The sequence below is a fragment of the Cupressus sempervirens genome, chromosome 9 (genome assembly GCF_028749045.1).
Source record: "Cupressus sempervirens isolate cs-2001-9-10 chromosome 9, ASM2874904v1, whole genome shotgun sequence".
Classification (NCBI taxonomy): Eukaryota; Viridiplantae; Streptophyta; class Pinopsida; order Cupressales; family Cupressaceae; genus Cupressus; species Cupressus sempervirens.
The window spans coordinates 777,440,206-777,465,056 of NC_143126.1; the positions used below are offsets into that span (position 1 = coordinate 777,440,206).

At 38.1% G+C, this 24,851-nt stretch overlaps 1 protein-coding gene across 1 annotated transcript in view; it reads right to left on the reverse strand.

Moving 5' to 3' along the window:
• The window catches only part of LTA3 (Dihydrolipoamide acetyltransferase, long form protein), a 199,400-nt gene that overhangs the window by 128,924 nt on the left and 45,625 nt on the right, over window positions 1–24,851 (reverse strand). Inside the window, exon 2 of the mRNA XM_089802031.1 lies at window positions 21,147–21,203. Within this exon, the coding sequence (XP_089658157.1) occupies window positions 21,147–21,203 (57 nt within the window). The remainder of the gene's footprint in view (window positions 1–21,146; window positions 21,204–24,851) is intronic.

Consider the following 24,851-nt stretch of genomic DNA (forward strand, 5'->3'; position numbering starts at 1 on the left):
GGAGGAGGGAATGCCACATGCCGTGGTTGCGCCAACAACACAGACGGCAGCACCAGATGTGGGCATGGCTCCCACTGACGAGGGGGGACACAGTGATGCTGAATGGTCATTGCAGGCTTTCGCCAAGGAGGACTATGGGTCAGATGAAGACAGGTGTCGGGATTACCTCAGGACTATGAAATATGCATTAAAGAAGGGCCACAATGTGGCAATTCAGGCCCTGACTCGACGGAGGGAATGGCACTTGATCAGAGCATATATCCATGGGATTTGTCCTCGGCGATTCGAGACTTGCTTTATAGATAGGGGCTGGCCGGCAACGGAGACAGAGGAGATACTGACAGATTGGGCCACGGAGCCGAAATTGGGACCCATTGACACTCCTATGATGAAACTAGCGCATGAGATTGTGGGACTGTACAAAGATGTTTACTACGGTCGTCAGCGTGCGGAGGCGAATAGAGTCGCAGCAAAGCAGTCATTGGCAGCTGAAACTGAGGCTAAACAGAAACTAGCCACCGACTTGACCGCCCAGCAAGCAGCATGGGCCACAGAGCGGACAGCACTACTGGCAGATTTGGCAGCCGCGGTGCAGGAGAAGGACTTGGCTAAGCAAAGTATGGAGGCAGCGGTTCGAGATAAGGATGCGGCTGAGTATGAGATGCAGTTAGCCAGGACGCAAGCCATGGACGCGGCACTTCTTCTAAAGGAGGCCGTCGAAGTGAACTCTCAAATCCAAACAGATCTCCGTATCAGGACAGAGCAGGTGTATGAGTTACGTCGCCAGCAACACACTTCTGGGACGCCCCCTTCTCTCTAGTTCTTTCTGTAGTATGTAAGTTGTCTCCTAATTTTGTGAGTCGTCAGGAGACGACTATTTTTTGGGGGGGATGGTGTTAGCCGACGGTCCGGCGGTGTTTCTGTAGCCGACGGTCCGGCGGTGTTTCTGTAGCCGACGGTCCGGCGGTAAATGGTTTGTAACAGATAGAATAATTGTGGCCGACGGACTCCTTCGAGAAGGTTCGACAGTAGTATTTATATCCCGTCTGGGATCATTGTAAATCATTAATCTACTATTGCGAATATAATTCTGCTATTATTGTCTGTATGTGCTGACTTCTTTACTTGTACGGTAAACATGCAGTTGTCTTTATTGAACTCACCAAATTAGCAGGCTGGAGGCCGCATTTTTATATAAGAATTGGAGAGTCAAGAGCAAAAGATGTGGTTCTAAAGAAGTTGCAAACAGAGATTGAGTTTCCAAGAGAAAACGTGAAAAATTGAGAGAGAGAGAGAGAGAGAGAGAGAGAGAGAGAGAGAGAGAGAGACTTCTAGCAAGGTAATCTTTTTCTAGATAGAGGTGAAATTGCATTGATCCTAAAGAATCAAGAAAAGAAGCTATGAAATTTAGAGAGAAGTGATTATGTAGTGTGTTGAAAAATCAAAGCCGAGGCCTGAATTTCTGAAAAGAGAGTTTATTTCTAGTAAGAGAAAAGAGGTTCTTTAGCTAAATTCCAAGTTCTCCTCCAAAGTCCTAATTCACTTGGTGAACTGAGAAGTTAAATATGTTTTTTCCTCGCACATCCTTATGTTGTTAGTTTTGTTTTCTAGGAAGCAGAAATGGCAGATCCCAAAGAATCAAGCTTGTTCAAAGCAACATGGATCAATATTGAGCAATTAGATAGTCAAAAGAGAAAGTGTGGCTATAATTGGTTCTCTTCCGGCCATCCGACATGCGGAGCTGATTGTCAAATTTGCAAGGCATTACATTCAGAAGACGGAACAATTAGAGATCCAGATGAAAAAGTGTTATCAGACCTCTCTCCACTAGTGATTTCAAAAGAAACATACAAATCAATAGTGTTGAAGTCAAAGGAGCAAGCACTCAAGGTCTACACTTATGGGCTGATCATTCTCGTGGGGTGACCAACCATAAATGGCTATGGAAGAACAAGACTCACCATTCAAGTTACCCAAACAATTGGTTTGCTTGGACCTTCAGCAAGAACACAGTGACTTGCTGATGATGTTGAGCTGGATATTTGGGATTTTGTAGTCCTATGTGTTTGAACCATGGATGTGGTATTTTATTGAACAAATAATCGAAGGATTCAACGCTATAGACTGGGCTATAATGATCAGTGACAATTTGGAGGAGCAACTCAGAAATCTAAAGTAGTCACAAAAATTCTACAAAGGAGCAATGGGAAGTGGTCCATGCCATTTGAAATTGCACGAGTGCTATCCTCAGTTGTTGTTGTCAGTAAAATGTATAGTGTAGCCGACGGGTAGAATAGTATCCGAACGGGCACGTGATGCTTGAGTCACCCCTTCGGGAAGGTATATGTACATGTCCGAGATGGACTTTGGAATCATCATTGTAGTCATTGTATTCGGATTGTAATCATTGAGTGCATATATGAATAAAGTATCTGTTCTATGTTGAATTGTGCTATACTACATGTGTTAAGTTTCTTACCCTGTACGGTAAACAGTTGTAGCTCTATTCTAAGGATGACTTTGGGAGAGTGAACAAAGCATTTTCCATTCATATTGTCAAAACAATGCAAAGCAAATTAAATGCAAGGTTTTCAACTGAAGCAATGAAGTTGGAAAAATATGAAAAATGGTTCATCGAGTTCCCAGCTTTCTCCTACATTAGGCTGCATGGTTATCTTCAAAACCATATAGACTTCCAAGGTATCCAAGTGACAAGTTGGTACTGTTGGAAATCACCAGGCAGTTGACAGCATATTCAGAAGAAGAAGTACACTGGAATTGAATTCCCAATTGCCATAGGAGATGAAGATGAAATGCGTCCCCTCTACAAGACGTTGAAAGATCTGCAAATGAGCTACATTTCTATCACCTAGTATTTCAACAAGACTGGATTATGATCCTTACAATACTATCAGAGTGGTGCTGGTGTGAAATACAACACAAAATTGACCTTGAAGATTTTTGGGCCAATGTTGCAAATGAGTACAAGGTCAAAAGGAGAATTTTTTCCAGATTGCCACTCAACATGATCAGGTCTGCAAAGTCATCCGCATACCAGACCAAGTAGAAGAAGACACGAATGTAATCCAGTCTGACTATTTGTTAGAGAGAGAGAGATCTTCCAACCATATGATTGGTCCAAGAAACAAATACTAGATGTCGATTTGATATCAAGATGAAGATGAAGATGAAAATGGTGGGTTGAGCATCAAATTGGCAACCTGAAGGTTGCTAAAGATGGCCTGACTTATAAATTGATGGGACATCAGGCGTTGCAGGATAATAGACTGAGGCAATCATCATGGGTCAAAATCAAAGAAGGGGAAGTTCCACCAAAGAAAAGGAAAGGTATTGCCCAAGAAGTACAATCAAGAAAGTGGCCTGACATGCATAGTGAAGAACCTCTGCAGAAGAGACAAAGGCCAGTGATAACACAGGCATCACCCAACAGGACCCCAAGCTTACAAGAGATTGATCCATTCACAAAGGAAGAAGTTGGAAATAGTGGAAGAAGGATGTCGCAAGGAGATCAAATAACTCAATCAGTACAAGATAAAGAAAGCAATAATGCTTATCAGGGATCTGCCCAACACAGAAATCAAAAGCAAGGAGACATCGCTGAGGAAGACCTTGACACTATGTTAGACAAAGTAATGGTAGAGGCAGAAGTCCCCACTATAGAAATAGAAATTCCTACCACACAAGTAGAAGTTCCCATTGTAAAAATAGAAGTCGCTATTGCAAAGGCTGGAAGTCTCATTGCAGAAGAGGAGATTAATGAAGGGATAGTGCATGTACGAGAGCAGTTGTCAGTTTATGAACAGCGCATTGTCATTCCTAGTTGTTTAAGGGAAAGGATGCAGAGAAGTCTTGAAAAAGAAGTTGATCCTGCACTGGAGTTGCATGGAATCCTAAAGCGAGTCAACAAGCTGAAGGAAAAAGGGAAGGCAAAGAAACTATCAAAAATCATCAGGGAAGTCAAGTTCAAGGACTCTACAAATTGCACAAACTGCAATACCCACAGTGGCCAACAATCAAATCACCCCAGAAGTGTACAATGTGATAGCATTTGATCTGCGGTGTGCTACCACAGAGCAGGTCATTGAAGAATTCAAGGACTTTGCCCATGCAATGAAGGACAAGATGAGAAAGCTGCAAGGGAAATACCAAAGGGCGGAAATTGAGAACAAGGCTTTGTGCGGGTATTTGAACAGCTTAGCCCACCCAGTTAGGCAAGAGAATCAGGCTTTTGTTCTTCCTCAAAAAATTAAGATGAGGAGAATCACCCAAGGCGCAAAAGTATGGGTGGAAGGCATCCAGGGAGGCAAAAAAGTTTATTGAAGATTTCACACAAATGAATGCAAGGGATTAGCTATTTTCTCCAGGATGCAATGCATAGATGAGTCGTGGAAGGCTGAGCATCTTTACCAGGATGAGATAATCTCACAATTGCAAACCTTGATGGAAACTCTCTGGCATATGTTTGCTGATGGTGGCCTGGTATGAGAAGGAGAGGCATATGATTTCGCCTGCTGGTACAATGCAGTAGTCATGGCAGTAGTCATGGTAAAATGCAGTGAGGAATCTGCTCGGTTCAGAAAATAATTAGAAATATATAGAAGGCAATCTTGAACACAGTGGTAGCTTTGTTTATGCAGAGGATAACCGAGGATGACTAAAAATGAATTGAATGGCAAGCTGGAGGAGTTTCCTCAAGGGCTGACTTTGAGAACTTTTCTGTATTCTCAAATGTCATGACTACCCCTCAAGATTGTCATGGAATGCTTTAAAATGATATTTTTTGTTGCTTTCCTATCACAGTACACTTAACAAACAATTTGCTTGCATTGCTATAGTGAAGCTTTGTTTTAAAACGTACATTAAACAGTTCACTCTCAGCAAGGTAAAGAAACAGGGACTATTTGCTTTTATTATTGCTGAAACAATAATGCTATGTTCCCAGCCTTCCCACACTCACCAATATAAATATCAGTAATTTTCAGAATGATTTTTCAATACAAAGATCAGTAGGAATATATTGCAGACCTGGGAAAATGGACTATTCTCAGAAACATGCAATGTCATATACAGTTTCAACATATATTCATTTCCAGAAATTGCGTACAGCAGTCCTGGACTGTTTGCTACTTTCCACATCCACTCTAATCTGCTCTCAGGTCTGGAAAGGATTAACTAGGCTTATGTGAATCTCTCAGAAGTTTCCCAACAGGTGTGAATGCTAGGCAATTGGCAAGAACCGCAGTCTTAAGGATGAGCGATGAATGTCCAGCCAAAATGGCACCCAACTAAGGTGCAGCAGCAGATATGTATATATTGCGCAGTACTCAGCACATATCAGTTTGAACACTTCTGAAAATACCAAAGTAACGAGAATCGAAATCAGCAAGGCCGAATCAAATTGCAAATCGGCCATGAATCAGAATTGAATAGGCCACGAATCGGGAAATTTTAAAAACCCTTGAAATTTAGAGATTTTAATAATTTAAAATTATTTCATGCAGCCTTTATTGAATATTACTTAAACACACTATAACATCATCAAATAGAAGTTAAACATAAACATGGAACATAAATGATAAACCCATCACATACGTAACTATGTTACATGTAAAATGTAAATTGTAGGCTGTAGCTGAAGTAAATAGAAATCATAGGATCTTATGATTCAAATCATAGAATGTATGTAAGATGAAGATCCATAAGACATCAAGTCATAAATTTATGTAAGAATCTAAGATGAAGATCCATGAAACGTATGTATGTAAGATTAAGATCCATGAAGATCCATGAGACATATGTATGTAAGAATCTCAGAGGAAGATCCATAAGACATCAAATCATAAATGTATGTAAGAATCTAAGATGAAGATCCTCTCTTCCACTCATGCTAAACAATTAGAAGGCCCTTTAGGGTTAAAAAAAAAGAGGAATGGCAAAAAAATTAATTAAAAATACATGTGTTTTTATTGAAAAAATGTCTAAACTTCTAACTGCCCGCGCTGAAATTCATGCAACTTATGACAAAAAATCGGTGATTCGATTCACCGGCTCCAAAAAAATCGCCAGGCATGAACCGAATCACCAAACCGGCGATTCTGACGATTTTTGGGGGATTCTCGAAACTATGGAAAATAGTAACAAATAAATGACTCAAGCAACCATGTCTTCATACCTCTGCAATAAAATCTAATAACCTCCTAAATGTCTCAAGTCTCAACAGTGAGGAAGTTGCTAGTTCTGAGGTGTATCATCCTCAAGAACCCAATTCTACTTCTAGCGACATCAAACTTCACAACCAAGCAACCAAGCATTCCATCTTCAGCATAATCCCCTGGTTTTTCCAAGCTCCGTGTATATCTCTAACCCTACGACCCTTTCTATTCTTGTAACACCAAAAAATGATAGTATTCTTTTTTCTTCCAAAATTCTTCATACCGTCCAAAATCCCACAAGGAAAATATCATTAAAGATTTTTCTTCACCACTATGAGATATAATATTAGGAGGTGTTGAGTTTTAGGATCGTTGCTTTTGTAATTGCACTGCCTGTAAAGTATGTGTTTAACCAAAGGCAGCGATCTCTTGTATTTATATTTGAGAATAAACCAACAAGAGACGTGTCCCTTCATGGGGGGAAATGTCTATTCATTAATATAATAACAATTTTGATTATATATATATATATATATATATATATATATATATATATATATATATTCTCCATGAATCATTATTATATTAATTTCTCTAGATATATATATAATATCTTCAATAGTTTAGTCTCATAACATTATCTGATTAAAGCTACAAAACATCAACACTCCCTCTTAGCTAGGGAGGATAAGCACAAGATTACCTGAATGTAAAATCAAGAATGACAAGATTTAAGAGTTATCTTTGATCATAACATATCCACCATTTAAATGTCATCTCATGATATCAATAGTAATTGCCTTAGAATATCACTAAGTGCTCAAAAAATATCCATAGATAATGTATCCTCAATAATACTTACTATAGAAACATTCATGGTATGTTTAAGGAACTTAATCCACCATGCAAGTTATCATCTATCATTATCTACTTAGACATCATGAGATGTTTATCACAATAGAAGGCCATGGTCTATTTAAGGAAATTAATCCACCATGCAAGTCATCATTTATCATGATCTGCTTAGACATCATAAAATGTCCATCACAGTAGAAGGCCACAATCTAATTAAGGAACTTATCCACCATGCAAGATATAATCTATCATGATCTGCTTAGATATCATAACATGTCCATCACAATAGAAGGTTAAGTTATTGTAAGATTGTCGCCTTTCAATAACTTCTACATAGACAAGTGATAGTCATTTGGAAGTCAGCACTTCTTCATGATGTATACAAGGGGCAAGCCCATTAAAATCATGTAGTTACACATATGGATTTTCAGACTCCCTCTGAATATCAATCTTCTAAGCTCTTCATTCAATGTTGCATCTGATTAAGTGTCAAACTCCCTCTGAATTTGATGTCAATCTTCCTTTTCCTACAAGAGCATAATGGAGAGAAAGGAAAAGATCACGGCAATTAGCTCATATAGTACGCATAGAAATACAAAAAAATACAAGAGAGATTTATTATATTAGGAATAAAATACTTATAAAAAACTCTTCATTTTATATGTATTTGATAATTCCCCACCTTTTCTATATATATATATATATATATATATAACAAAACAATAATAAATTTGATGTATAGAAATTATAATACACCAACCTTGATTTTACCTTTTTATATCTCCACGTATTTTGATGGGATTCTTATTTTAAATCTTCTCCCTTTAATCTATATTCAATTTGTGGTGGATCCTTCGTACCCACGTGACATGGGGCACCGCTCACGAGGAACCTTGTTGTATTTGATGAACCTTCTCATTTATTAAGGGGTCAACCATTGACGTGTCCCTTTTGTCCTTTATTTTAGATGGGTCACTAATTTTGTGACATTACATAAATCCCTTGTTCTCCTTATTTGTCGCGCTCTGTATTTGTAAAGTGCCTTAACAATTTTTGAAGTTTTATCCTTGTTTTCCTGCCTTAGGAATTTTGTCAAACACTTCCCTTGCAGCCTCAGTTTGCTGATGTTTGTTGTTTTGCTATGATTTTTGAATGCCAATGATATTGATGAATACAAATGATTGCAAAATAACTAATTGGAAATCAAAGCGATATGCAACTTTTTTTTATTATTTTCCAATTGCAAGTACATGAAATTCTAATGGAAAATGCACACCTACAGCCAAGAGGTATTTTCACAAACACTTGGCATGCATCCTATGAATGGCTATGCAATGAGACGTTTTTACAAACATTTGGCATACAAACTGAATAGTTGACATTTCCCTTCAATACTTCAATGTTTACAATGATTGAATACTTTGGTAACAAAAAGACATATTATCTGTCAAATGTATCCAGCTACAATTGCCAAATGTAAATACCAAAAGAACCTGGAATAAGTAGCTGAGATGACATGCTTTTGGCTTTGCTTTTTTCGGATTTGCTTTTTCGGACTGCTTTTTCGGATCTTTTTCGAACTGTTTTTCCGGCTCTGCTTTTTCGCCTTGCTTTTTCAGACTGCTTTTTTGGATCTTGTTTTTCGGACTGCTTTTTCGGCTCTTCTTTTCGCTTTGCTTTTTTGGATCCGCTACAAAAACTGAAACCTTTCTCCTTACCAACTGATGTCAAAAATTAGATGCACGGACTGAACAAAAATCACTGAATATTATCTCCCAATTAATCACAAATGAATTGGCTGAATACCAATTCCTCCACTCCCAACTAGGGTTGATATTTCACAACCGAAATTGACACCTTAGAGTTTTCAAACCCTCAAGCAAGTATGCAAGCACTAAGGCTCTCAGCACAATAGATGAATATGCAACTCAAGATGTGTAAAATGACCCCCCAAAGGCTCCTTATAAAGATTTCACAAGCAACTCCAAGAAGCTTCTAGAGGAATCCAGCACTTTATTCTTTTAAGTGACTTTTTGATATTTTATTATGTTAGTCACTTTAATGTTAAATCAATTAAATATAAAGTTACTTTTTAATATTTCATTGTTTAGTAACCTTATAAGTAATTAGTTTAATATATCTTTTCCCCCTTATTTCTTCCTTTTTAGCCTCTGAAGAAAATAAAGGCTAAAATAAAATAAGTAGCTAGTGCCTGTCAAAAAGGGGACATTACAGTTCTCCCTTCCCGAAATTGCTTGTCCTCAAGCAATTGCAAACTCGAGTGCTGTAAAATCTGCTCATTCTCCCATGTGGCGTCCTCTGTAGGAAAATCCTTCCATCTCACCAAGTACTTCTTAATCACTCTATTCCGCAATTTCCTCTCTCTGACATCAATGATCTCTTCAGGCACCAAGACCAAATGTCCCTCCTCATCAAGTGGTGGAAGATCCGTGGAAGAGATAACCTGCTGACCTAATGCCTTCTTGAGGCATGAAACATGAAATACATTATGAATCTTGCTGCTCGCAGACGGCTCTAACTCATATGCTACCTCCCCAATCCTCCTGGTAACCCTGTATGGACCGTAGAACCTTGGTCTTAGTTTCTCTGCTCCACTCTTTTTAAGAGAGGACTGTCTATAGGGCTGCAATCGTAGATATACCATATCACCAATCTCAAAGCTGCGCTCAACCGTGTGTTTATCTGCATAAGTCTTTTGCTGATTCTGTGCCATTACCAGATTATCCTTGAGTGCCTTCAATATATCTTGACTTTCTTGAATCCAATCTTTTGCTTTAGGTGCCCTACTCTCACCAAAAGCCATCTCCACAAATGAAGGTGCATCATACCTGTACAAGGCTCTGAAAGGACTCATTCCAATGGACATATGGTGTGTGGTATTGTAACAATACTCTCCTAAATGCAACCACCCGATCCAAGCCCGCTGTTGTCCTGCCACATAATTACGCAAGTACCCCTCAACCCACTTATTAACAATTTTTGTTTTCCCATCAGTTTGAGGGTGATAACTGGTACTGGGTGTCAACTCAATACCTGTTAGTCTAAACAGCTCCTGCCAAAAAGCACTCATAAACCTGCTATCCCTGTTGTTGACTATGTTCTTAGGTAGCCTATGCAATCTAAAGATCTCCCTAAAAAATAGCTCAGCCACCTATGAAGCCCTGTACTCTGTCGGAATAGCAAAGAAATGTGCATATTTTGTGAGCCGGTCCACCACAACAAAGATGTTATCTCTCCCCTATACCTTGGGCAGGCCTGTTATGAAGTCCATCGAAATGCTCTCCCACTTCCGCTCAGGAATGGGCAAAGGCTGAAGTAACCCAGCTGGATGTGTATGCTCGGACTTATTATGCTGGCAAGTCACGCACTCCTTCACATGCTTCAACATATCATCCTTGAGGCCTTTCCATGAAAACCTCTCTCTAATCTCTCTATAAGTTTTGAAGTAGCCTTGATGGCCTACTAGGGGTGTATCATGGCAAGATTGTAGTATTTTCTCCTTCAATATTGATTCTGGTACCAGGTAGATCCTATCCTTGTAGTAAATCACATCATCAACTATCTTGTACCTGTCATCCCGAATCAATCCATCCATCAACTCACAAGCAAATGTATTCTTGGAGTACTCCACCAGTAAGATGGATTTCCAATCTGCCGAAATCTCAGAGAGTGAGCAAGCTGAAGGTCTCCTGGAGAGGGCATCTACAACAATGTTCTTCTTCCCCTTAACATACTCTATGTCGAAATCATATGCCTGTATCCTGCTAACCCACTTTTGTTGTCTCTCATTCGAGTCCTTCTGCTCTAAGAAGTATCTGAGACTGTTATGATCTGTCCTCACCACAAATTTTCCCCCAACTAGATACTGTCTGAACTTTGCCAAGGCATGCATAATGGCGAGCATCTCCTTATCATAGATGGAGTATAGTCTCTCAGCTCCCCTCAACTTACGACTCTCAAAGGCGATAGGGTGTCGATTCTACATCAATACTGCACCAATACCTTCCCCTGAAGCATCACACTCTAGAATGAAAGGCTAGGTGAAATCAAGAAGTGCCAACACTGGACAACTGCTCATCACCTCCTTGAGCTTATCAAAAGCTCGCTGCGCCTCTGCTGTCCAACAAAATGCACCCTTCTTGGTCAAATCTGTCAAAGGTGCCCCCAACTATGAGAACCCCTTAACAAAATGCCTGTAGTAACTGCACAGTCCGAAGAAGCCCATAGCTCTGTAAGTGACCGTGGTGTGGGCCAATCTAGAATAGCCTGTATTTTCTCTTGGTGCACTTGGACACCCTCTACACTGATCACGTGTCCCAAATAAAGAATCTCTCTAAGGCCAAACTCACATTTCGAAGCCTTAGTGTACAAGGACTACTCCTCCATAATGGTAAGGATCTCATCAAGCTACTACAAGTGTTCTTCCCAAGTTTTACTGTATATGAGCAAATCATCAAAGAATACCAAGAGGAACTTACGCAACTGCTTGTTGAAGATATGATTCATACAAGACTGGAATGTGGCAGGTGCGTTAGTTAATCCAAATGGCATCACCAAGAACTCATAGTGCCCATAGTGGCATCGGAAAGCAGTCTTGTGCACATCTTGTTCCCTCACTCTAATCTGATGGTAACCCGATCAAAGATCAATCTTTGAAAAATATACTGCCCCATGTAACTCATCCAATAACTCATCGATCCTGGGTATTGGGTACCTGTTCTTGATTGTTTTCTTATTGAGGGCTCGGTAATCTATACACATTCTCATGGTCCCATCTTTCTTCTTCACCAGGACCACTGAAGAAGCGAAAGGGCTGGAGCTAAGACGAATGTGTCCCATATCAAGCAATTCCTTGATTGCTTTCTCGATCTCATCCTTAAATTTCTTAGGATGGCGATAAGGGGTAGTAATCAGTGGCTTGGCCCCTTCTTCCAACTCAATAGTATGCTCGAAGCCTCTGTTCGGTGGCCTCCTTGGGGGTATCTCACCAAAAACCTTGTCATGTTTTCCCAATAGCTCCTTGATGTCAATGTGGACTAGCTGTCCTGAATCTGTAGATTTCTTAGGAGTGATCACACACTCTGTTGCCCAAACTATGCAATCATGCCTAAAAATATTCTCCATACGTCTAGCTGAAACAATCTTAGGTGCTTTAGATGCCATACCTCTAAGCACCACTCTACGCCCATCAGCATCTATGAACTTGAGTTTTATGGTTTGGAAGTTCTATGAGTACTTCCCTAATGACTGCAACCATTGGACCCCAACTATGGCATGGATATCACCCAAGTCAACCACATAGAAATCATCTGTAACTGTGTGGTTGCCCATCATAATAGACAACTGTGGAATCCACTGAGTACAAGCTATCTTATGCCTATCAGCCACCATCACACTGAATCCCTCAAAATCCTCTAGAGGAATTTGTCACTTGTTCACCAATGATGCATCAATGAAGTTATGAGTAGCTCCATTGTCAATCAATACTGCTATCTGATGACCTTGTAGGACCCCACGAACTTCGAAAGAGTTGAACTTAGGAGTACTGGAGATAGAAGCAATGATCTCATCATGATTTCCCCCATCTGAACCATTATTGTCTTCCCTTTGAGGTTCCTCTTCCTCAGAACTGCTCTCATCATCTAATATCACCTCAATTAAGTGAGCCTCGCCTTTCCCTAGGCAACGGTGTCTACTAGACCATTTCTCCTTGCAATGATAGCAAATCCCCTTAAGCCGACACTCCTGTCTATAGGCTTCATCAAAGTTCTCCTTATTACTTTTTTTTCTGGAATGGCTTCTTCCCCTTATCCTATGGGATGTGAAAGGCTTGCTAGGAGCCCTAATGCTAGATGTAGATCCGTCTGTTTTTTCTGCACATTTCTGCCACTTTTGTGGTTTTTTGCAGCAGGGCCGTTTTTGTTCAAAACCCTAATTTTTGGGGCCAGAAAAAAATTCTAATCACATATTCTTGGTGGGTTTTTCGAGATCTCAAATGGGTCTTCATCAATTTTTTGTGGGTGGCTTGTTTTTCATGCCTCAATTTTCGAACCAGCAGATCCGAATTTCGACAACATTTTATTTCTAGGTTTTTCGAGCTCTTTTCTAGGTACTTCTCCAATTTTTCTGGGTCTTTCATTTTCTCACCTCGAAGTTTGTGCCATTTGAGATATTCACATATTATGAGCCTCTGTATCAACAGCATCAGAAGTCAGACTCAATTCAATAGAAAGCCAATGCTGCCCAACACTCAGAGCAAAAAGAATCTATCTATCATGCCTTTATGGCCAGCATATCTGCAAATCAAATGAAATCTTTTGCCTGGTACATCGATTCTGGTGCCTCCCAACATTTCACTCATAGGCGTGATTGGTTTGTTGAATTCACTCCCTATTCTAATTCAGTAATCTTTGGAGGCAGTTAAGAATACAATATTGTCGGCAAGGGCAATGTTTAGATTCATTCTGGAGGAAGAAAACTCATGTTCCTCAATGTATGTTATGTTCCTGGCATGAAACATAATCTTCTGTCTGTTAGTCAGATTATGAAGCACTCTCCTCAGTTGGATGTCGTTTTCAATGGAAATAAGTGTTCGATTATTGATCGTGATTCTCGCACTACCCTTGCTGTCGGTCTTGAGGATCATGGTATTTATAGGCTTGTAGATTCAAGGGATTCCCTTGAGCATGCCTTCATCGCTGAATCATCCGCTCTCAGCAGCCTCTAGCATCAGCGATATGGTCATCTGAACATTCAATATTTAGCACAACTTGCTCAGGATAATTTAGTCCATGGCCTACCTAATATCCAGACCCAGAACCATCGCATTTGCAGAGCTTGCCAAGATGGGAAGCAATATAGGACACCATTTAAGAATGGCGAATCATGGCGAGCATCTAGAGTGCTCCAACTGGTCCACGCTGATGTATGTGGTCCTATGAATACTCCTTCTATTACTGGGAACAAGTACTTCTTACTCTTTGTGGATGATTTCAGTCGCAAAATGTGGGTATATTTTCTTAAGCAAAAATCAGATGCTTTTCCTGTATTTCAGCAGTTCAAAGCTCTAGTAGAAAAAGAGTCTGGTTCCTCCATCCGTACTCTTAAGACCGATAATGGGGGGAATTATGTTCTTCTTCTTTCTCTGCCTTCTGTACTACTCATGGCATTAGACGTCAGTTCACCACACCTCACACCCCTCAGCAAAATGGTGTTGTAGAGCGTCGAAACCGTACCATCACAAAAATGGCTAGGGCTATGCTAGAACATAGAAATGTTCCCAGAAAATATTGGGCAAAAGTAGTATCTACAGCTGTCTACCTTCTTAACCGGTCACCCACCCTTGCAGTTAATCATAAGACTCCTGAGGAACCCTGGTCTGGTCGCAAACCTGGGATCAACCATTTGAAAGTTTTTGGCTCTCTGGCATATGTATGGATTCCTGATGCCAAACACACTAAGTTGGATTCCAAAAGCCAAAAACTTATGTTTACAGGATACAATCACACACATAAGGCCTACAGACTGATTGATGTAAATACTGAACGTTTAATCTTCAGTCGTGATGTTGTGTTTGATGAGGAACTCGGACCATTTCCGCTCTCTAACTCCCCACCGCATTCCGAGATTCTGTCTTCAGCAATCTCTGACTTGGGTTCTTCTATTTTACACGAGTCATCTAATGCTACTGATACACCACCTCAACAACTTCCTGATAATACAGCTCCTGCTCCTCATCCAGCTATTCCGACAGCATTTGATATTGGCTCCTCGATTCTTCGGCCAAAATGGTGGGCTCAAACAATTAGTGATCTTCATCCTGATGAACTCATTGAGGGTAGAACCTCCAGAAATAAGAGCATTCAGCACAACACAGTTAATATAGCTCTTATGGCCAACATCCATGGTATCCCTGAGCCCCAGACATATGCAGAGGCCAAAGGAATTCCAGAATGGGAACAGGCAATGGATGTTGAGCTTCAGAGTCTTCAAAAGAACCACACCTGGGTTCTTTCAGATCTCCCTCTTGGGACGAAACCCATTAGCTATAAATGGGTCTATAAGGTCAAGTACCATGCAGATGGTACCTTGGACAAATACAAAGCCAGACTTGTTGCTCGAGGATTCACCCAGCGCAAAGGCATTGACTATGAGGAGACATTTGCTCCGACAGCCAAGATGAGCACTATTCACATTCTTCTTGCCATTGCAGCTCAGTATGGTTGGAAAGTTCATCAGATGGATGTGAAGAATGCTTTTCTCAATGGCGAATTACAGGGAGAAGTCTATATGACGCAGCCCCCAGGTTTTAAGGTTGTCGGTTCAGAACTAAAAGTATGTAGACTCCAGAAGGCCATCTATGGTCTTAAACAGGCTCCTAGGGCTTGGTACATAAAGATTGATCAGTACTTGGTTGATCAGGGATTTTAGCGCAGCCCGTCAGACAGTAATCTGTATACTAAACACTCTAGTAATGATATTCTTTTTCTTGTTGTCTATGTGGATGATTTGATCATTACTGGGAGTTCAAAACATTTGATTTCAGATATCAAACAGGATCTACGCAGAACTTTTGATATGACCGATCTTGGATTGCTTCATTATTGTTTAGGTATTGAGGTTTGGCAAACTGACAACAGTATTTTTTTGTCTCAGTCCAAGTATGCCAGAAATTTGCTTGACAAGTTTCGAATGCAGGATTGCAAACCTGCCTCCACTCCTATGGAAACTGGTCTGAACTTGTCCGCACAATCTGATTCTCCTCCTATAGATGAAACACTCTTCAAGCAGCTAGTAGGTAGTCTCATCTACCTTACTACTACTAGACCTAATCTTAGTTTTGCAATCAGCTACATCTCACGGTTCATGACGAACCCCAAGACTGATCATTAGATTGCAGCGAAACGTGCGTTATGCTATGTACATGGTACTTCAGATTATGGTCTTCTTTACACAAGGAGTACTACTCCTCAGCTCAGTGGATTCACCGATTCCGATTGGGCCGGCTCAGTTGATGACAGGAAATCTACTTCTGGTTATGTGTTCAGTATCGGATCTGCAGCAGTTATGTGGACCAGTAAGAAGCAACAAGCACATGGACTCTCCTCTACAGAAGCAAAATATAGAAGAGCTGTCAAGGCAGCTTGTGAAGCAGTTTGGCTCCGTCAAATGCTTGCAAATATGCATATTACTCAAGCAGGTCCAACTTCTTTGTTTTTAGACAATCAGGCAATACTCAAACTTGCCAAAATCTCATGGTTTCATGAACGAACCAAGCACATAGAGCTTCATTGCCATATCCGACAATTAGTAGAAGATGGATCTATTCAGTTACTCTATGTCCCTACCTCAGAGCAACCAGCAGATATTTTCACAAAACCCCTTGGTCCTGACAAGTTTGTTAAATTCAGGGGCTCTATTGGTGTAGTAAATAGATTGAGCATTAAGGGGGGGTATTAGAATAATCTTTAATGCTCACTATTGTATCTTATTGTAAATATTAGAATGTTTCTAATATTTAGGTGTAGTCTAGAATAGAATGTTTCTACTCTATTCGAATCTCCTTTTGTATATATTGATCGTTTTGATCTCTGTTTAATCAATCAAGTATTCTGCCATTTACATTTTGTAACATTAGCTGAATACCAATTCCTCCGCTCCCAACTAGGGTTGATATTTCACAACCGAAATTGGCACCTTAGAGTCTTCAAACCTTCAGGCGAGTCTGCAAGCTCTAAGGCTCTCAGCACAATAGATGAATATACAACTCAAGATGTGTAAAATGACCCCCCAAAGGCTCCTTATAAAGATTTCACAAGCAACTCCAAGAAGCTTCTAGAGGAATCCAGCATTTTATTCTTTTAAGTGACTTTTTGAAATTTTATTATGTTAGTCACTTTAATATTAAATCAATTAAATATAAAGTTACTTTTTAATATTTCATTGTTTAGTAACCTTATAAGTAATTAATTTAATATATTTTTTCCCCCTTATTTCTTCCTTTTTAGCCTCCAGGGAAAATAAAGGCTAAAATAAAATAAGTAGCTGGTGCCTGTCAAAAAGGGGACATTACAGTATTCATATCCTTCGTGGCCTGCAACATATCATGTGTTCTCCACATCATTTTCTCCCTTCGATTGTAATGGTCCTTTGGAGTCAATTTGTATCTCCTCATACCCCTTGATTTGTTTGGTTTCACTCCATGCTATCCCTGCATTTCATACTTTTCACATGAAATTTGTTATTTTTCCACCTTATTTTTTGTGTGTTTACGTGGTCTAACTGTCATTCCTCTCTGCGATGATGTGTACCATTTTCCTTCCATATTTTAGTTCCTTATATCTCCCACTCACGGTCTTTATGTCCACGTAGAATACTTTGTGGTAGATAAGTTAGGCAGTTTAATCATTTTTTGTCACCTTTGATGGCAACAAACGTAGGATTCTCTTGGCAATTACTGACAAGTTTGTAAATCTATATCCTACCATATGGACCAACACCTTTATCCAATCACTACTCACTATATATTTTTTGCACTTGTGATGAATGTGTCATGTTTTTTAGAACTGGTTATGCATATATGTCATTTGTGATAACCACCTTTACACAAATGTCCACTACGAGTTCACTGACTTGATAGCATTAGTGTTGGTGGCCACAGCGTGCATCAGGTCCAGCTTATGCTCTTCCCTTTAATGATTAGTGAAGACATCCCACTAAGAACGTGGCCCTACCAATTTTGAGGAAATTGAACATGCTGCAAGTTTGAAGCTCCCGATCTGTGCAATATTTTAAGTAGCAGATCATATAATATGTCAAAGCGACAAAGGCTCCCGCTCACTCCACATTCAATGTTTCCTCACTGCTAATTACACTTTCCTTTCTATCTCATTCTATTCATTTGCAACTTGGGTTTGATACCATGTTGAGCTTTAGGATCGTTGCAAATGTAATGGCACTACTTGTACGCTATGTATTTTCCAAAGGCAGTGAACTCTTGTACTTATATTTGAGAATAAACCAAAGAAGAGATATGTCCCTTCATGCAACATGTCTATTCATTAATATAATGACAATTTTGGTTACAGTTATAAAAATGTGTGTGTACATACATACATACATATATATATATATAATTTCCATGAATCACTATTATATTAATTTCTCTTCATAACATCTTCAAAAGTTCAATCCCATAAGTTTCTCCAACTGAAGCTACCAAACATCAATAGGAGGAAATACAAATGTTTGCATCCCTTACTAAGTGGCCACCCGATATGGCCCAATCGAAGTCTTATTGTATTTGTTTTAAAGTTATAGAGTGATTGTGCAATTATAAGGAATATAATATTAAATAGTCACTTCATAGTCATAACTACACATTAAATTATATAGCAATCGAATTCTTGTTTTTGCCTACAACTGAATTTGCTTAAGCCAAATTCCTCCAAGACCCCTCTGAAGTTCCCATTTAGCCCTTGAGATCATGATAGTAGAAGCTAATGGTCTCCTTGTGTTGGCTTAAGAAGGGGACATAAAAAAGATTCAATGCAAAAGTGGGAAAATGGTTTCAGTAGATATGAAAGAGACATTACTATTCTACAATTCAAACGTGAGACAACACTAAGTGCCAATGTAGATGAATTGGAGATATTGTTGTCCAAGTTCCAAGCATTTAAAGAACAAAATCAGACATAGGCTATTTTGGGAGGATGGGGCATTTCATGTGTAGTGGGCATTTATGCACCCCACTCTCATGTTAAATGGGCTTGCAAGGTGGGCATTTATTATCCCACTAAGAGAGTGGCTTTCTTCTGGAGGGTCCATGTGGATCCTCTCATTACTTGTAGATTCTCTTCCCTTAACCTAACCCTAATCAGGGTTGAGGCGGCACAATTTCTGCAATTGATTTCATTTCGATCTAGGCTACTAATTGTAATCTGAGACCTATATAAAGGTCTCACTTTTCATTTGTAAAGGACAGATTTGGAGATTGTTATTTATGAGCTATTGATATACCAAAGTCTTCATTGAAATTTGGTGATTTCTTGATGTACCTTGGTGCTTGCTTGTTGTCTTTGTCCCCTCACATAGATTAGATTTGTTTTCAAGTACTTGGATGAATGCGACCGATAATAGTGTTACGGTGAAACTGTCTTTCTCATACTTTTGGTTCTTAGGAGATTCCTAAGCACAATGTAAGGTTGGATCTGAGCTATTATGTAGATGATTCACTTATATCTTTAATGCACATTTTTTGTTTTGATGGTGTTCACTGGAATATGAAAATTATTTGCACAACCTTTAAAGGTAGCACCAGCTTTGTGTAGTTGTTGAATTTAGGAAGCAAAGTTTGGTACATTTCATCATAGCAGTATCCATCTTTCAAGTTCTTAAGATTAGAATAGAATTCCTCAACTCCACTCTCATTTACTTTCTGCATATTACAAAAACCCAAAAAATGTACTATCATTGCAATATCAGTTGAAAGCTCCCTTAGTATTCTTCAAAGTCAACCTGAGGAATATAACATAAGGCCCCTCATGATACAAGGATATCACATTTACCATTGACCTCATCCAACCTAGAAGGAACCTCATAAATTAGCTATGTGATCTCACCTGCAATCTCAGCATATGCGGAATTTTGATCAAGAATAGATAATACAATTCAATATTTCATTCTATTGTTAATGTGATCATAAAACACACATTAACACATCCCTTTTTTGTTCTTTTGCCTTTAGACAAATTCCACCAATAATAATTGCCAGAACCATTCTGAAAAAAGTGAACATATTGATGACTGTTGCCACAAATCTCCCATCAATGTTCCAGACCACTGCCAAAGACTTGAAAGCATATTTCTCCACTCATACACCGGCTGCATGTTCATTCTAACTGCACTATATTTCTGGAAGCAATAGAAAATGTCCCAACAACTATCTCAACAGAAGAATAATGTATGTATAACTCATATGGATGATATAACACTTGCACCAGCCTGCATGATGCCTACAGCAGTATTAATACTTGTAGCAACCTGCATAATTCCTCTAGCACTAGTACAAGCAACCTACAAGTGAACCAATAGCGTGTACCTGACTTCAGACCTTCCTGATCTGAACTACTGAACAAAACATAGATCATACATGTGTACCATGTATTATGTATTACAAAACAGAACTGGTAATAGTTGCAATAGTTGACTAATAACTATAGCTCATTATTCTCTAGCCTCATTAAAATTGTACCATTATAGCGTGCAAAATTCATAATATAACTAGGAAGTACAAAACATGATTATTAACATGTCCACTTGCATTTGTATATGTTACAAGCATCTTTGCAACATTCAAATTTAATTAATATGTTTTATATGTTATGCATAATAGGTAATGCTGTACATAAGCTATCGTTCATCTAGAGATTCCCTTTCACTAGAAATGAAAAAGAAGAAAAATTGGCATAAGCTGAAAAAGAGAAATTCAATGTTTTGGGGGATACCTTAAATTACTCAATATTATACGCAAATGATTATCTATTAGTCTTGGAAATTCTGTGATTTCATATTTAACATGTGCTTATTTAAATTTTTTATACCGCTAATTCACAATTTGTGAATTCCGTATGACAAGGCCCACGATCACCATATTTGTGTTCATGTCCTTTCATTACTTATGTTGTCGCTGACTCATCCTTCCTGTTCTCATGTTGCCCTTTATTAGCGTGCTGGTTTCTTCCATCCCATGTTGTTTTATTGAAATTTCGGCCTCCTCTCTAGCTATAAAACACGTGCCCTATTTGCACCCAAAACAAAATTTTAAATGTAGAGAGCTTGTGTACAAAGCACACATGGACATGATATTCACAAGATGCTACATATCTGACAAGAGTTCTTGTAACATTACCCATCTCTTTATAACAATATATTGTAAAAGGATAATTTGAACTTGGTTGATCCCCTAAACATATTCATCCTTTTTTCTATTATAAAAATCAAAAACTTAAGAATAATTCCAATTTATAACAATTAACATTGTAAGCGCTTATTTCAAATTGAAATGTATTGAATGAAAGAAAAGAGGTGGAAATGTACCTTGCAATAATTCCAAGATTTTCATGGATCAAAACAGACCTTTGATTCACAACACAACTGCAACATTGCCCACAGTCAATGAGTACAAAAACAAAAGGTTAAAAGCAAAGGAACATATTTTCTAAGAAATTTGGAAAACATAAGCTCAATAAATGGTGCTCTTGAAGAGCAAATCACTTTTTCATGAGGATAGAAGCATAAAATGAAAACAAAGACTATATATCATTTGAACAAAACATTTATAGCATATCAAATAAGTTGAGTTTTTTCTTCATTCAAATTTGATCCAACCTGGCAATAAGTTATATAAAACCATCCACAGCTACTATTAGTATGTATACAAAGATGCTTAAATAATAATAAAACATTGACACAGCTACTATTAGTATGTATACAAAGATGCTTAAATAATAATAAAACATTGACATACTTAAATTGGTTATGATAAATAGTTCATGAGGCGGCAGATATCAATTAAAAGCTTATAGGGATTCTGAAAGAAGCATTTGGATTAGGGCAAGGTATATTACTCGCATCCAACAGATTAGAAACAAAAATATTCCAACTAAAAAAAAAAAATACAGATTTAAATCTAATACTGCAACCAAAATATACATTTTGACTTACATCTTCTTTCTACTGATGGACCCTAACCTGCTTCCTCTGTTTTACATCATGCGCATCTTTCATTTGAAGATAATTAATACAGCACTTGTCAGGTTGCCTATTGCTCTTCCATTAATATAATATTAGTTGTAAGTCGAGACATAATTTTCATTACAATGAAAAATGTAAGTTCTCTGTCCTTGTCAGGTTTCCTTTTTGGCATGTTCAACAAATATCCACACTACTATATGTCTAGTACTATCCAACAACAGAAACACTAGCTTAAGACTATTTGTGCTGCCAAGACAAAAATTTCAACAGAACACAACAACAGTATCTATGTGAAAATCCTCACATCCCAAACAAAAAAATCCCTTAGAACCACCTATAAACCCCATCCATTCCATTTTGACAATCAAATCCCACTTCATTAACTTCTGTGAAAAAATATCACTCCACACATTATTAAAACTAAAGATGGCCTAGATGTAAGGTGTCTTGCACATTGTTGACTTGCCCTTCTCAAAATAGTCTCTAGTTTTCTTTTTAATCGGTCAATATTACATGCTCTATTATTTTGTAAATGTTGATTAAATTTATCTCAGATTTATAACTATGAATGTCTTGTTCTCAGAATATGAGTATTACTAATCGCAGAATACTAATTTGCAGAATGTAATCAGAATTGGATCTTTGTCAAATGTGGATGCAAGTGGTAATTTAATATTGATTAGTCTGAATCTAATTTGTCTATTCACCTAACTCCAAAAGGCAGAACATTAATTGATATTGATGCTCTTCTTGGCGGATCAGTTTGAGTATATGTAAGAGATGAAAAGGCATGTCCATGATTGGGCATGTCTCCACTTTGTGGACGAAGTGGACAAATGTCCATTCATGGACATGTCTCTTCAAATGCAACTATTTTTTCCCAAACCAAAGACTGATTCTAATCAGGATTAGCAATAGTTAGCATCTAACCAAATTTAATGACACGTTGCTGACCTGCAATGAGAAATAATCTGACTTTGATCTGATTTATTCATGCATTTTATCATAACTTGATCTGGGCAAGAGGAACATAAAACTGACAATAATCTGTAGTAGAATATCCAAGTGCAAATCTACAATATACTTGGTTCCATTACAATCTGCTATAGATAATTATCTATCTGCAATAAGATCAAATATTTGTAGAGTTTCAATTAGATACAAGGGTGATGATTGTATTTCCAAAACAATCAATCAAATATACCTATACCTGACCGAAGCTACTATTAATTCAACACTCCCTCTTCACTAGGGAAGACAACTAAGTATATATCACAATAGGCTCATCTATTGCAAGAGGAGATATCGCCTAACTCATGATATTATAGAATATAATATGCTCAATAATATCAAGTTAGATGGCATTCTTCTTATATATCCAAGTTATGGTACGTGCATTGATATTCACCAAGTACCGTGAGTAATGGCCTCCTGAACATCAAGTCACATGATATTCATCAAGTACTTTGTGTAATGGCCTCCTGAACATCAATTCGCATAACATTCACCATGTACTCAAAAATTTCATAACGTATGTGCACACACATTCTCGTAATGCTTACCATATGAACAGCCATGGTTTGTTTAAGGAACTTAATCCAACATGCAAGTTATCATCTATAATAATCTGTTTAGACATCATTAGATGTCCATCACAATAGAAAGTCATGGTCTATTTAAGGAACTTATTCCACCATGCAAGTTTACAATCTATTATAATTTGTTTCAGACATCATAAAATGTCTATCACAATAGAAGGTTAAGTTATTGAAAGATTGTCACCTTTCAATAACTTCTACAGATACAAGTGATAATCATTTGGAAGTCATCACTTCTTCATAATGTACACAAGGGGTTAGGCCCACATACTCATGAGGTGTATTCATAAATCACAGTCCTCTTGACTAGTACACTTTATTGATCACTAGAGAATCCATCTCAACACAGTTTACACTCTCTCAATCAATATGACTAAGATTGTCGAAGGTTGACTGAACTATCCTCTATCTACTCCCTCTCTTTCAAGGTTACCTCTAATGAAATGTTAGGCCCCCTCTAAATCTCAATCTCCCTCTTCCTGCAATAACTTTCTCGAAGGAAAAGATCAAGGAACATAGCTCTTATTGTTCGTGTAGAAATATAAATAAGAGACTAACTACCAATATAATACTTATCTCACTTAACACACCCATTCATTTACTGCTCATTATTTAATCTTTCTTATACCATTTGATTCATATTATCAAGTTAGTAAATATTATTCCTTAAAAATATTCTTCTCCTGAATTGCCATATATGTACTTATTTACATATCTACCATACATTTGAATAAGAAACTTAAATAATCTACCATTTATCTATATGAAAAATCTAAATAAGCTTATATACTTACTTAACCCTCTTAATTACCCACGGGACAATTATTTACTCCCTTCTTTTTCCTCTTTTACATTTTCGGCTGCTTCTATAATACTCCACTTTATGAAGTACCTCTCCCTTATTTATCACGTGGGGTCCCTCCGATTACTTTTGCATAGACCACATTTGCCCACTTCACATAATAATAGGTCGAACAATTCAATATGATTGCCCTCCTCTTCTTTGTCTTTATTGTCCCCCACGACATCCATGTCATATCCTCCATTTATAGATAGCGACATTTTATAACTTAAAAATAATATCTTTTACCTCATATATGCTATTGGATGAGTTTCCAAGGTGACTATACCTTTTTGCATATCTTAAAGTAACAAATGAGGTTGTAATCTTTGTTAATATAATACTTAGCTTTCCTAATATCATGGTACTGATACTACTGCCATATGTGTTGCTTAAATATGGCCCAACGAATATGAAGTTGTCAACTATAGAATATGGCATCCAGCACTATGCCATATATGATTCTAACCTTAGGATTGCTTATGATATAACCTTTTCCACCCTCTTAAGGCAAATGTCAATTTTCGTAGCAATGACCTCTGAGAAATATTTATAATATGCACATTAATATCCACCTCTGATTCATACAGATGACCATGCCACTGGAAT